This window comes from Ailuropoda melanoleuca, chromosome 4 (genome assembly GCF_002007445.2).
Source record: "Ailuropoda melanoleuca isolate Jingjing chromosome 4, ASM200744v2, whole genome shotgun sequence".
In the NCBI taxonomy this organism is placed as follows: domain Eukaryota; kingdom Metazoa; phylum Chordata; class Mammalia; order Carnivora; family Ursidae; genus Ailuropoda; species Ailuropoda melanoleuca.
This window is the reverse complement of record NC_048221.1, coordinates 20,666,611-20,681,000: the sequence shown is the minus strand read 5'-3', so window position 1 is coordinate 20,681,000 and position 14,390 is coordinate 20,666,611. Positions and strand designations below refer to the sequence as shown.

General features: G+C 38.8%; 1 protein-coding gene across 19 annotated transcripts in view; it reads left to right on the top strand.

Moving 5' to 3' along the window:
- Nucleotides 1-14,390, top strand: part of PBRM1 (polybromo 1) — a 115,371-nt gene that overhangs the window by 541 nt on the left and 100,440 nt on the right. For 8 of the 19 annotated variants that reach the window (XM_034658449.1, XM_034658446.1, XM_034658445.1 and 5 more), the window contains exons 2-4: nucleotides 2,570-2,695; nucleotides 4,330-4,482; nucleotides 6,561-6,658. In XM_034658449.1, the coding sequence (XP_034514340.1) occupies nucleotides 2,648-2,695; nucleotides 4,330-4,482; nucleotides 6,561-6,658 (299 nt within the window). In that variant the 5' untranslated portion in view covers nucleotides 2,570-2,647. Of the gene's footprint in view, nucleotides 1-2,165; nucleotides 2,306-2,569; nucleotides 2,696-4,329; nucleotides 4,483-6,560; nucleotides 6,659-14,390 lie in introns of all 19 variants that reach the window. The other 11 variants (XM_034658450.1, XM_034658448.1, XM_034658435.1 and 8 more) reach the window with 8 other exon arrangements.

Here is a 14,390-nt window from a genome sequence, read left to right as displayed (position 1 = left end):
AGGCAGTCTTGCCGCACCTGCCGGCCGGGACAAAGGCGCGCCTCGGCCCGGAAACAACCCGCTCCCTCTTTCCCGCCCCTGCGGCTGGTCGAGCCCTCGTCGCGGGCAGCTTCAAAGCTGTCAACGTTTCCCTTAGTCCCCGTACCAGTGACAGGTCCGGAAAGTCTTTCATTTCTTCCGCAGGTCAGGGCCTCCTTTTTTTGTTGTTTCTTGACGGTTCGGACGCAAACTCAACTAGTGAATTTTTTTTTTTAACTTAAAAAAAATTTTTTTTTTTTTTACATCTTCTAGATGACCGTGTTCAGACCGAATGTTTTTATCAATGGGACTTGTATTTATAGTAGAGGCTAGATATTTATCCTATCTTTATGCAGCACCACAAAAAAAAATCGAGGTTTTAAAACTGTGTACGTTTCCTGGTTTTTAATGTCCATCTCTTAAGATTTTTTACTGAAACAAGCGTGGTTTTGTTGTGATTGAGCAGATATTGGTGATTTAAATAAGATTGGCAAAATGTAGAAGAAATACTGAAAAACAAATGGCAAATACATAGTATAGCAGACATAGAAATTAATACTATAGTTATAGAACATATGTTGGAATAAAACATTCTTATTAACTTATATTCCAAAAAACTAGGGCTCTTCGAAAATGATTTTGAAATGATGTTTTTCCATTAAGAGTAGTATGGTTTTGCTTTATGATTAACAGATTGACGGTATTTTAAGATTCAAAGGAAGATAGGAAAGTATCTTTTGAAGAAGTATTTTCAATTGAAAACAGTAACAAATATGTGCGTGGATAAAAGGAAGGGCCTTGATCGCTTTCTTTGGCTTTGGGTATACAAAATACCTCAAATATTAATATTCTACCCAAAATCCCAAGATTAGTAAATTGTGGCATATATATGATAGGCTATTATCAAGCCACCGAACATCTGGAAGAATCCTGTTAAAACACAAGTTGCAAAACAATACATATGGTCTAATACTTTTGTTTAAAAAAATAGGCAACCAAGGCATAGAATAAATAGAGAAAGCTGTGAATGCCAATGTTAAGGGTGTTTTTTTTCCCTTCAAATCCTGTTTTCCGAGGTTCATGTAATACTGTAATATATTCCAGTATTGAGTATCGCAAGAAGTACTAGTTTATAAACTGTCAAAATACACTATGTGGCTATAATGAGTTAATATTTTCCTAGCTGCGCATTTTAAAGTTATTTGTTAGTGTCCGCTGTAATTTGTTGGTTGTCAGACTTTTGGATATGGGACTGTAATCAGTGCCATTTTAAAACTTGTATTTGAGTTCCAGAATATATTTCCTCTTCTTGGGAAAAGAATTGCTAAAGGGATGCTCACAGTCCTTTTAAACCGCACAAACTTTTTTTAATGTCCCACTTATGTATACTTTTAATGTGTTTGTTAAAAAGATAAATTGATCATTCATACTATACCAGATACTATTCTATAAGCAAGAGCTACAAAAATGAATAAAGTGCTATTCCTGTTCCCAGGGAGCATTTAATCCTAGAGTTGAAACTTCTTTGTTGTGCTTTGAAGTTTCACAGGGATTTCATGTACATTTCACAGCCCCAGTAATCTAAGGCAGATATGCACACCTGACTGTTCTCATTTTAGAAGTGAAGAAACAGCTCTAAGAGATTGTGACTCAAGCAACGTCAAACAGATAATTCGAAGTGGGGGACTTGGGACTCGTGTTTTGGTCTTCTGAGCTCGAGTCCTGTTGCCTCTCCCACCTACCTAGCCACATTGCCTTTATTGCCAAACTTCCAAAATACATTTAAGAACGTGTCCTTTGGATAAGAAAATAATTGAAAATTACCCTTAAGCTGCATCTTTTTCCTGTTTTACCAGAGAAAGTTAATGATTTAAGGAGTTTTGAATGTTGTGTGGTCTAAACTGGTATACACACACCAACGATTTACAATTTTTGTCATTTGCTTTTCAGTGGATTATTTCTGAAGGTAATTTTGATCGCCTGCCAAAATGATCGAAGGCTTTGTTTTTAATTTTTCTAAACTTGTGTGTGATGTCTTTCCAGTGCTGATAGGACTTTTGGAAAGAAATGTCTTTCTCTGAATTTTTTTTAGGGGGGGAAGAGTTTTCCAGACTCTATTCACATGAGCCATTCTTGGTTTGTTCCAGCTTGCCAACACTTGGTGTCACATGTGAGCCTTCCACATGTGTTCACTCTCCATTCCAGCTCTGTGATTGAACTCTGCTCTTATTGACTAGGGGGCATTTGGGCAGGCATGCTTCATTCCTGGAATTGACAGTCATTCCATGTGAGTAAAGGGGAACCCCAGCGATCCATCTTTAAGCATATGAAAAGCATTTGGTTTTTAAATGGAAAGAAATGTCAGGTACTGTTAGTGCCTGAGCCTTTGCAGCATTTCGGCACAAGAGAACTGATATGGCTATTTTCTCCAGTTCTCTTATCTTTCTTTAGCAGTTCTACTTGAATGTTTTCTGTCTATTCGTACTCATTTTTACTCCTTCTGACCTTTCTTTTTTATTTCCCCCTTCTCTGCCTTGTTCTTCTCTTTCAGTTTTGAATATATTAACACTGAATCAGCACTTCTAAAGCCCTGCCTTCTCCCTCTGGCTTCACTTGGCCTTCAGACATAATGAGGAGACTGGCTTTTCGAGGCGCTGGTTGTGCTCTGGTAAAGCTGGTAAATTACTGATCATCTACACCTTTTCTCTTTTCTGTCCTTCCTTGCCTTTTCCCTTCCAGTTTTCTTAAATTTTGTTATCCTTTCCATAAAGATTCCCTTGTCATGTTCATCAAATTCACTTGTGTCCTTGTCATAGCTTGTTTATTGAGGTTCGGTCCTTAGTTTCTTCATCTTAATGAATTGAGGCCAGTTTATTAGCCTTTTATAAAACAAAAAAAATATCAACACTTGGCTGTCCTTGGCCTAAGTGCTTTGAACCTTTTAGCCAGTTGTAGCCAATTGCAAATTAATATACTGTATAACAAACCAAAGCCTAGAGGAAGGAATATCGTCATGGTAGGCTGTTTTTAAATACCATGTGGACGGTAGTTCAGCGGAAGAGATAGGAGACTCCTCTTGTTTCTTAGTTGGTTACCAGAATGTTCTATTTGTTGGTTTGTTTTGCTCCTCATTTCTCCCTGGAGATCCCCAGTTTTTCTCTCCATACCTACTGGCAACCCATTCGTTCAGCTGCTGGTGTCTTAGTTTACTGACATTGACTGTTAATGAGTGAAACTGGGATTGGTTTTTTTCTTTTAGCTTTACACACCTTTGAAATCACAGTATACTATTTGATACTGTTGTTAAATTGTATAAGCATTATAGGACCTTCTCAGGTATATACCCTTTCCCTCTAGCTGTAGCGATCATTTCAGCGGTTGCATTTTTTGTGTTACAGTCAGTGTGTACATTTATAAAGTCATGTTAACATTAGTTACTAGACAGCCTACCTGACAGCAAATATTTATGTGTTTCTGAAAGGCCAGCTAGGACCTAAAAGTTTCCCTCTGAGGTACTATTCCAAATCATGTGCTGAAACTTAAAGCTATGATTTCAAAATTCATGGGAATAGAATACCTCATATAACTGAAAAGGAGGTCAGTCTGATTGACAGAAAAGTTTCATAGCAGTTTTACTACTTTGACATAGGTATGGTAAGTCACATTAGCTGTTTTTCAGGGATATGTTTTGTGGCCTTCTTTAATGAATGGAGAAAATTCATTTTTAGTGTGTTAATTTTAGAGTTCATCTAAAATACTAGAAGGTTAATTGTCCTCTGTCCCCTACACTTTGGCACTGCTCATTTGCCTCAGGTACCGATTTCTATTTTTTCCACATCATGGCCCACCTGGAAAATGATCAGAATTGTTAGACACACTGGGGAAAACAGACGGAGCTGCTGACTTCAGAGGTGACTGCCTTGGGGCTTTTGTCCCTGAGGCCTGCCTGGCTGCCTCAGGGCCTGAGGGATGGTGCCTCCACACTGGTGTACCCCTACATGTAGGTTTTCAAAGTCCAGTGAGGAGTAAATTTGGGACCAGACATGATTGGGTCAAACTTGGTGACATAAAAATGGGTATACTTTTGTTGAATTTGCCCCAGCTGAGTTGAAAGTGTAGCATTTTGGTAAGTGAAAGGGCTGAAGCAACAAGGTCCAGAACTTCCACTGAAAAAACCGACAGTTAAGTTTCTTTACAACAGTTAAAATATCCTCCTAAGTGAACCAGAATCTGGGTAGCAAGTGGCTAGCTGAGGGCTTGGTGGCAGTGTCTAAATTTAAGTATATGAACATGGCCGATTATTTCTTATAGAAGAAGTTGGATTCCATGGGTTCCAAGAGAAGACGAGCTACCTCCCCATCCAGTAGTGTCAGCGGGGACTTTGATGACGGGCATCATTCTGTATCCACACCAGGCCCAAGCAGGAAAAGGAGGAGACTTTCCAATCTTCCAACTGTAGATCCTGTGAGTAACTTGCATCACACAGTTTCTGCCTGCTTTTCCTACTCTTCCTTTAATGATAAGCAGTTAAGATGCAAGGCCTCACCACTTCTTTTTCTTCTGGCTTAATATCCGTATCTTTCTTTTATGGAAAGCGTATATTTAGTCAACAGTCTTAACAGTTATAATATAATTTAATATTAAGAAATAATGGTGGGTGGAGGGTGGGTGAAATAGGTGAAGGGGATTAAGAGGTATAAACTTCCAGTTATAAAATAAATAAGTCACAGAGATGAGAAGTACAGCATAAGGAATATAGTCAGCAATGTTGTAATAACATTATATGGTGACAGGGATTACCCTTACTGTGGTAGGCATCGAACAATGTATAGAATTGTTGAGTCACCTGAAACTAACATAATAATATTGTATGTCAGCTATACTTTAATAATACTTTTTTTTTAAGATATCATTTATTTTAGAGAGAGAGGGAGCAGGGGGAGGGGCCAAAGGGGAGGGAGAGGGACAAGCAGACTCCACACTGAGCAGGCAGATTCCGCCTTGGGGCTCAGTCCCATGACCATGAGATCATGACTTGGGCCGAAACCAAGAGTCGGACACCCAACCAACTGAGCCACTCAGGCATCCCCCAGTAACACATTTTAAAAATAAAAGGAATATTTAAGAGCTCTCAAAAAAAGTAATTACTCTGTATGCATTTAGAATAAGAAATTTGCATAAAGTTATTTCTGTTTTGATGAAAAGATGTTTTTCTAAAAGTGTAATCTGCTGAAGCACTTAATTCTAATTAAAAATAACCAAATGGGCTTATAAATTCTACAGATCAGAGAAAGGCAGACAATGTAATAGAAATTTGAACAAAAAATTTTTTCTTGTTTTATTGAGATGTAATTAACATATAAAACTATAAGTTTAAGATGTACACTGTAATGATTTGATCTATATATATTATGAAATGAAGCCACAATTAGTTTAATATCCATCATCTCCAAAGATGACCTAAAAAAATGTTGTTTTCCTTATAATGAGAACTTTTAGGATCTACTCTCGTGACAACTTTCAAACATACAGTAGCTGTGTTAAGTATAGTTATGTTGTACGTTACGTCCCCAGTACTTACTCATAATAACTGAAAGTTTGCACCTTTTGACAAAAAAAAGAATAAAAAATATCCATATATCGTATTATACGTCCATTCAAATAACTGTGTGCTTGTCATGTGCCTAGCTCTCACTGTTCTGGTGGTTGGGATATAGCCATGTGTAAGACAAGCCAATTTTTCACATGGAGTTAGATTCTAGTGTGTCAGAAGCAGAATGTAAACAGATGAACAAATAGATAATAAAGTACTTTCAGCAAATAATAAACGCTAAGAAAAAAAGTTTGGGTGATTTGGGCTTCCTGGGCCCAAGCCTTGAGGGGTTTCTCTGTGATGGGAAGACACGGGCCCTACAAAGTACTGGAAAAGGGTGTTCTCGGCAGAGGGACCCAGCGCAGAGGAGCTAGGTCAGGAATGGGTTTGTTGTGTTGTGGTTATAGAAAGATGGTCAAGAGGAAGAAGGAGACTGGCAAAGTCTGCCCAGCCACAGTATGTAGTTACCCTACATACGCTGTGGTCAATGTTGGGAGTTGAGATTTTATTCTCTCAGTAGGAAGAAGCTCCTCTTTTGAATGATTTTAACCAAGAGAGTGGTATGAACTGATTTAGCTTAAGAGAAAAGAACAATCACGAGTAGCATAAATCTGATGAAAGTTACCAAGGTGTTTAATTAAATTTTTTTAAGTTTTGTTTATTTAAGTAATCTCTGTACCCAATGTGGGGCTTGAACTCATGACCCCTAGATTAGGAGTCGGATGCTCTTCTGACTGAGCCAGCCAGGTGTCCCTAAGCAGTTAAATTATTTTAAATAAGGAATACTGTCAGCATATTTCAGATGGGTTCTTGCGGGGAACTTGGGGATATATCTGTTTTCTTCTCTACTTGCCTTTTATGGATATGTTTTTATTAAGGATAATCATATACCTACACTGGCTTTCTGTTCATGTTTCTGGTGATTTTTTTCACCTTTTCCTGTGTATAGATTGCTGTGTGCCATGAACTGTACAATACCATCCGAGACTATAAGGATGAGCAGGGCAGGCTTCTCTGTGAGCTCTTCATTAGGGCACCGAAACGAAGGTGAGTTGGAGATGAGTGGGAGGGATTTGGTCCTGGGTCCGTGTGTACAGCACTTGGTAATAGAGTTTTCCTCTGGAAGGAACGACTTAAAGGATACTGGGGTCCAGATTGTAGTTTTAATTGTCAGGATGTAGTGAAGCATATTTAAAAAAAAAAATTTTTTTTTATTGTAAAATACAGCATAAAATTTATACATATTACATTTTAAGTGTACAGTTCATTAAGAGTTTATTCATATTGTTGTACAACAGATCTCCAAAACTTTTTCATATTGCAAAATTGAAATTCCGTATCCATTGCCAAACTCCTTATTTCTTTCCTCCTGCCCCCAGCCCCTGGCAGCCACCGTTACACTTTTTGTTTCTCTAAATTTGACTATGTTCGGGGTCTTATATAAGTGGAATCATAACAGTGGTTGTCTTTTGTGTCGCCTTCTTTCACTTAGCATAATGGTTTCAGTGGTCATCCATGTTGTAGCATATGGCAGGATTTCCTTCCTTTTTATGGCTGAATAATATTCCATTGTATGGCTGTACCATCTTTTGTTTATTCATCCATTGATAAACACTTGAGTTGCTTTTACCTCTTGGCTCTTGTGAGTAGTGCTTCAGTGAACATGGGTATGTAAATCCCTCTTTGATGGTGCTTTCAGTTCTTTTGGATATATACCCAAAAGTTGCTTTGCTGGATCTTATAGTAATTCTATTTTTAATTTTTTGAGGAATCACCATACTGTTTTCCATACCACTGCACCATTTTATATTCCTACCAAGAGTGTACAAGGGTTCCAATTTCTCCACGTCCTTGCCACATTTGTAGTTCTGTAGTAAGTTTTAAAATCAGAAAAGTACTTCTGATGGTTAATTTTATGTGTCAACTTGACTGGGCTAAGGAATGCCCAGATACCTGTGTCTATGAGGATGTCTCTGGCAGAGATTAGCATCTGAATAGAAGACTGAGTAGAGAAGATGGCCTTAACCAGTGCAGTTGAGTCATCCAATCCCCTACGGCCTTGAATAGACCGAAAGGAGGAAGGAAGGATGAATTAGTGCTCTCTGAGCTGAGACATCCATCTGCTCCTGCCTTTGGATCTCAGAGCTCCTAGTTCTTGGGCCTTCAAAGTCATACTGAGTTGTACCACTGGCTTTTCCAGTTCTCTGGCAGGTGACAGATTCTGGACTTCTTGGCCTCCATAATCACATGAGCCAATTCCTGTAATATATCTCATATGTGTGGGTGTGTCTGTGTATGTGTATATTATGTGTGTTTGTGTATACATCTCTTTCCTATGTTTCTCTGAAGAACCGTAGTACAGTCTTCCAACTTTGTCCTTTTTCAGGATAGGTTTGGCTATCTGGGGCTATTTGAAATTCCATACAAATTTCAGGATGGATTTTTCTGTTTCTGCAAAAAATGCTGTTGGGATTTTGATAGGTGTTGCGTTGAATCTGTAGATAGCTTTGGGAGTATTGGTGTCTTAACAATGTGTAAGTTTTCTAATCCATGAACATGGGCTACCTTTCCATTTGTTTGTGTCCTTAATTTCTTACAGAAATTTTTCTGTAATTTGTGTAATTTTTACACAGTTTTCAGTGTACAAGTTTTTCACCTTTTTGTTTAGGTTTATTTGTAAGTTTTTTTTTCTTTTGATGCTACTGTAAATCGAATTATTTTCTTCCTTTTTGGATTGTTCACTGTTAGTGTATTGAAATGCAACTGATTTTTGTGTGTGTTAATTCTGTATACTGCAACTTTGCTGAATTCATTTATTCTACCTTTTTTTTCTTTAATCTTTAGAGTTTTCTGCATATGAGATCATGTCATCTGTGAACAGAGATAACTTTATTTCTTCCTTTTCTATTAGAAGGCCTTTTCTTTTTGTTGCCTAATGGTTCTGGCTAGGACTTCCAGTAATATATTGAAAAAAAGTGGTGAGAGCAAGCATCCTTGTTTTGTTTCTAAACTTAGAGGAAAAGTTTTCAGTCTTTCACCATTTTAAGTATGATGGTAGCTGTGGGCTTTTCATATATGGTCTTTATTATGTTGGGGTACTTTACATCTATACCTAATTTGTGGAGAGTTTTATCATGAAAGGGTATTGAATTTTGTCAGATTCTTCGAGGTGATCACTCGGTTATTTTCCTTCATTCGTTACTATGATGTGTTACTTTATCAATTTTCATAGGTTGAATCATCCTTGAATTGCAGGAATAAATCCCTCTCGTTTATGGTGTATAATCCTTTTAATATGCTGCTGAATTCATTTTGCTAGTATTTTGTTGAGGATTTTTATATCAGCGTTCATAAGGGATGTCGGACTGTAGTTTTCTTGTAGTGTCTTTGCTGGCTTTGATATCAGTATTGGTGGCTTAACAGAAAAAATAAGTTTTTTCTCCAATTTTTCGGGAAAAGTTTGAGAAGGATTAATGTTCTTTAAGTGTTTGGTAGAATTCACCAGTGAAGCCATTATTAGGTCCAGGACTTCTCTTTGCTAGGAGATTTTTTTTTTTAATTAAAATTTTAAATTCCAGTATTGTTTTTTTTTTTTTTTTTTTTTAAAGATTTTTTAATTTCTTTATTCGACAGAGATAGAGACAGCCAGCGAGAGAGGGAACACAAGCAAGGGGAGTGGGAGAGGAAGAAGCAGGCTCATAGCGGAAGAGCCTGATGTGGGGCTCGATCCCATAACGCCGGGATCACGCCCTGAGCCGAAGGCAGACGCTTAACCACTGTGCCACCCAGGCGCCCCTAAATTCCAGTATTGTTAACATACAGTGTTAAATTCGTTTCAGGTGTACAATGTAGTGATTCAACAATTCTGTACATTACTCCATGCTTATCACAATAAGTATACTCTTTAATCCCTATCACCTTTTTCACTCATCCCCTTACCCATCTCCACTCTGATAACCATCAGTTCGTTCTTTATAGTTAAGAGTCTCATTCTTGGTTTGTCTCTCTCTTTTTTCCCCTTTGGTCACTTGTTGTTTCTTAAATTCCACATATGAGTGAAATCATACAGTATTTGTTTTTCTCTAGCTTATTTCACTCAGCATTATACTCTGGCTCCATCCATGTTGTTGCAAATGGCAAGATTTTGTTCTTTTTATGGATGAGTAATACTCAATTGCATATATATTACCACATCTTCTTTATCCATTCATATATCAATGGACACTTGGGCTGCTTCCATAATTGGCTATTGTAAATAATACTGCAATAAACATGGGAGTGTATGTATCCCTTTGATTTTTTTTTTTTTTTTTTTTTTTTTGTGTGTGTGTAAATACCCAGTAGTTTTGCTGGAAGATTTTTGATTACTGGTTTAGTCTCTGTACCAGTTATAGGTCTGTTTGGGTTTTCTGTTTCTTCATACTCAGTGTTGATAGGTTTTATGTTTCTAGGAATTTATCCATTTCTTCTAGGTTATCCACTTTATTGGCATACGATTCATAGTATTCTTTTATAATCCTTTTTATTTCTGTGGCGTTGGTTGTAATGTCCTGTCTTTCATTTCTGATTTTATTTGAGTCTTCTTTTTTTTTTTAGTTCATCCAGATAAGGGTTTGTCAATTATGTTGACTTTTTAAAAAACCAACTCTTATTTATTGATTTTTTTTTTGTTTTTCTATTTTCTGGTTTATTTAACCTCTGCTTTGTATATTATTTCATTCTTCCTGCTTGCTCTGGGTTTATTATGTTCTTCTTTCTCTAGTTCCTTGAGAATGAAGCATATTTTTAAAAATCACTTATGGTTTTTAAGATAGCAGTGAAGTTGTAGCTATCATCGTTAAAAGGAATCTGTTTTCGAAATGCACAGAGGCCACAGTCATTATTTTCATTTGCTTTTTTTCTTTGTCCCCCTACTTTTGTGTTTGACTTCTGTGGTCCAGTGAAGCAAAACAAATTACTGGCCCAATATGCACATTGCATACACCTTCCTGCAGAGGGTATGTTCTCCCTGACTAGATCTTCTTTCCTGTCTTGCTATCAAAGTAACATCACAATTCCCTTCTGACTCTGGCAGTTGACGTTATTCTGAAAACATACATAAGTGTAGTAGACAGAATAATGGCCCCCAAGTATGTCCATGTTCCAACCCCTAGGATCTATGAATATGTTGGATTACATGCCAGAGAAAAATTAAATGTCTTAATTAACTAACTTTGACTTGGAGAGATTTTCCGGGTTTATCCAGTTGGGCTCAGTGTAATCACAAGGGTCCTTAAACAGGGAGGAGGGGAGGCAGAAGAGTCAGAGTCAGAGAGGGATTTGAAGATACCGCACTCCTGACTTTGAAGATGGAGGAAGGGGGCTACAAGCAGATGAATGCAGGCAGCCTCTAGTAGCTGGAAAAGGTGAGGAAATGGATTCTTCCCTAGAACCTCCAGAAGGAACACCAGCACCTTGCTTTTTTAGCTCAGCGAGACCCAGTTGGGACTTCTGTAAGATAAGACATTTGTTGCTTTAAGCCATTAAGTCTGTGGTAATTTGTTACAGCAGCTTTAGGAAACAAGTATAATAAGTTAACTAAAGATTTAGATTCATTAGTGACTGTTCATGCCACAGTGGGTCGTGAACAAGCTGAAGGTTGAGCTGAAGTCAGGCTTCTCACCTCACAGAGCAGAATGCAGTATCGGCATCCTAAATTAAAGGATGTGAATTAGTCATGGCCAGAGAAGAAGGGCTCTTTTTTAAATGGGTAACTGTCTCCAGATTTCAGTTGGTTTATCATAACAGTCTTTTAAAAGTTGTCATTTAATTAGCATATGATAATAAAAGCCCATATTTATTGTTTACCACATGCTAGATACCGTGCTAAGCACTTCCTTATATTGTTTAAAGTTGAAAAGTATTATTAATTGTGGTTTATAGATGAAAACTTGCACACGTTCTTAGAACTACTGAAGGGTAACCAGGGTACAGACTCAAGTCTTTCTGATTCTAGAACCCGTACTCTTAACTGGTATGCTGTAGAGAGGAGCAATGTTGTACTGGAGTACACAGTATAAATTCCTCGTAGAAAAGGACTGCCCTCTGCTGCCTGCTTCCCACCAGCAGGCTAGTCCCGAGGGGTGGAGGATGTAGGCCTTGGGGTGCTAGAGCACTGTGTTCTAGCCTCCAAGTTGCAGTACCCTATGAGCACTGATTGCCTTCCCCCTGTGCTGTGCCTGAGGGCACCCTACCCCTCTGGAATGTGTATGCTTTCTTAAGAGTTTGTGGGAAGCCGTAATGCTCAGAGCTACGCAATTGTGAATCTCTTTTTGAGACTTTGTTTTGATTAGTATATTAAGCTACTTGTGCTAAGACATCTAAATTAACAATGCTTGAAACAAGAAAAGTTGTTTTTTCTCATATAAAAGTTCTGTTCTATAAAATCCTCAGGGCCTAGGTACTGTCTTTTTCCTCTGCTGTCCTTGGTCTGAGATGGCTCCGCACCATAGCTGTCTTCCAGCCCATAGGATAAAGAAGGCATGTTAAGGATGTGACCTTTGTGTGGTACACTTCAGCTCTTGTATTGGCCAGAACTTAGCTGCAGCAAGACTGGAGAAGATGCTCTTTAGTAGTCACATAGCAGCTCAGAATGCTGCCGTCCTGGGGATAAGGGAAAATGAGTTTGGGGGCAGCCAGCAGCCTCCGCATATCAGGCCCAGTATTTCTCACTTTTCTGGTTTAAAGTGTCAGTTACAGTTTGGCTATTCTGTGGCCATATCATGGCAGGGTGCCTTCGCCTGTTATTGAAAGAGAAAAGCTGTTGTGCAAGAACTTGCACTGCACAGTCCTGCTTGTGTATACGTGTGCATGGAAGTCTGAAAGCATCCTAATAGTGCTTTTATCTCTGGATCAGTAGGGACAACTTCTATTATCTTACACTTTCCTGCGTGTTGTTTTAAGTGGAAAAAATTAGTAGAACTCTTTCACTTTGAAAAGGGGAGGCCCTTGTTTTGACCTTATCACACAGAGTGGAATGATGAGATCCTGATCTCCCTTTTGTCTGTGTGGTAAGTCTGTGGTAAGGAGCCCTCTCACAGAGCTTCTGGGAGAGGGTGTTCCTCCTAGGCACGTGTCCTCATTGGGTTCTCAGTTGTCCACAGATAATCCTCCAAGCCTGAGAGGCTGCTGAGGTCCAGCCTCAGCAAGGAGCAGGGGGCCCATCAGGCCCAGGTGGAGAGAGCCATCATGGATATCAGGTTAACAAAGCCTTAACGCTCACCCTGGGAAAGTCCCTTGGCACCACTGACAGCATTGACATTAGGCCTGGATGGTCCTTTGTTGTTACTCACAGAGACCTTTATGTTCTTGCACTTTGTCCAAATAGTAGAATGAGTACTCCTTTTATCCCCTCATACTTAATTTCATAGTTCACTAAAAAAAAAACTCAATTTATTTTTCCTCTTCTTTCCCTTCCTGAAGAATTTAATCCAAAAGCCATTAGGTGAGACTGAGCAAACTTGGCATCTGCCAGGAAAACAGGTGGTGGGGTGTTGTGGGGAGGGTTGTGGATAGTAGCAGTATCACATCACGGAGTGTCAGAGCCTGTGTGTGGTAAATAGGGGGTTTATGTTGAAGGACTTCCTGGCACAGCGTGTTAAGGCCTAAGTGGAGGGAGGGTGACGTCCATGTTGGGGGAGTAGTGGTGGCAGTGGTCTGTCATGGGAGGGGTAAGGAGGGCATCCACATGGGGTGTGGCCAAGCCCAGGGCAAGGAGTCATAGCCTTAGTGAGAGGAGGAAAAGCATTATGGGATGGAAGTAGACAGCAGCAAGAGGAGATTGGTTATGTACAGGAAACCAATCATGTTAGTAAATACATTGTGAATAATGGGACTCAGGCTTCTCCTTATTTGAGAAAGGGAGTACAGATAGGGAAAGGAAACTAGATTGAACCCTGTGGTGTAGGATTGGAATTGGAAATGTTGGTGTGAATTCATGGCTCCCAACATATGTAGATAATAGAAATATAGATATGAGTGAGTATTTGTCTGTCCCCATCTTTGTCCATTGAGACAGCCTGGGAGTGGTGACACACCAGTATACTTGAGCACATGCAGCACCTTGGACTTCCTTTTTAAATACCATTTACCTTTGCAGGGAGCTTGAGTTCTTTGGGGAAATGGCTGATTTTAAGGGCAAAGAAAGTACAAGATGAACCTGTAACATCTTAGGCTGCCAGAAAGTAAGCAGATGTCCAAAGGGTGATGGGAACCTGTCAAAAGCACATAGAGAATACAAACCATCTTGAAAGGACTCCTGGCCCAACTTTGAGCAGTTTGAGCATCAGAATAATTAATGTAATGGGTTTTAATGACTTCCAAATAGGAATCCGGAGATTCATATTGATATAAATAAATGAGTAAATTGGTTAGGAATGGGCTTTTATATAGTCTGGAAGCACTGCTCTGTAAAGTACAAGGAGAGAAACAGTAACTTGGTCAGTTGAAAAGTTTGGCAGATGCTATCAGGAGGCACATGAGAGGATTCAGTGTGATGAATGTAGCATCATTTTTGTCATAGTCCTGCCGAAGCATAGCCTGCATTTATTCATCAGGAAAACAGACGAAGTCAACTTGAGGGACACCCTATAAAATAACTGGCCTATAAGTTATTCAAAAGTATCAAGATCTTGAAAGTTGAAGAAAGACTGAGGACCTGCTTTGGAATGAAAGAAACTAAAGAAATATAACTAAATGCATCACATGATTCTCAACAGTTACAGAATATGAATGGGGTCTG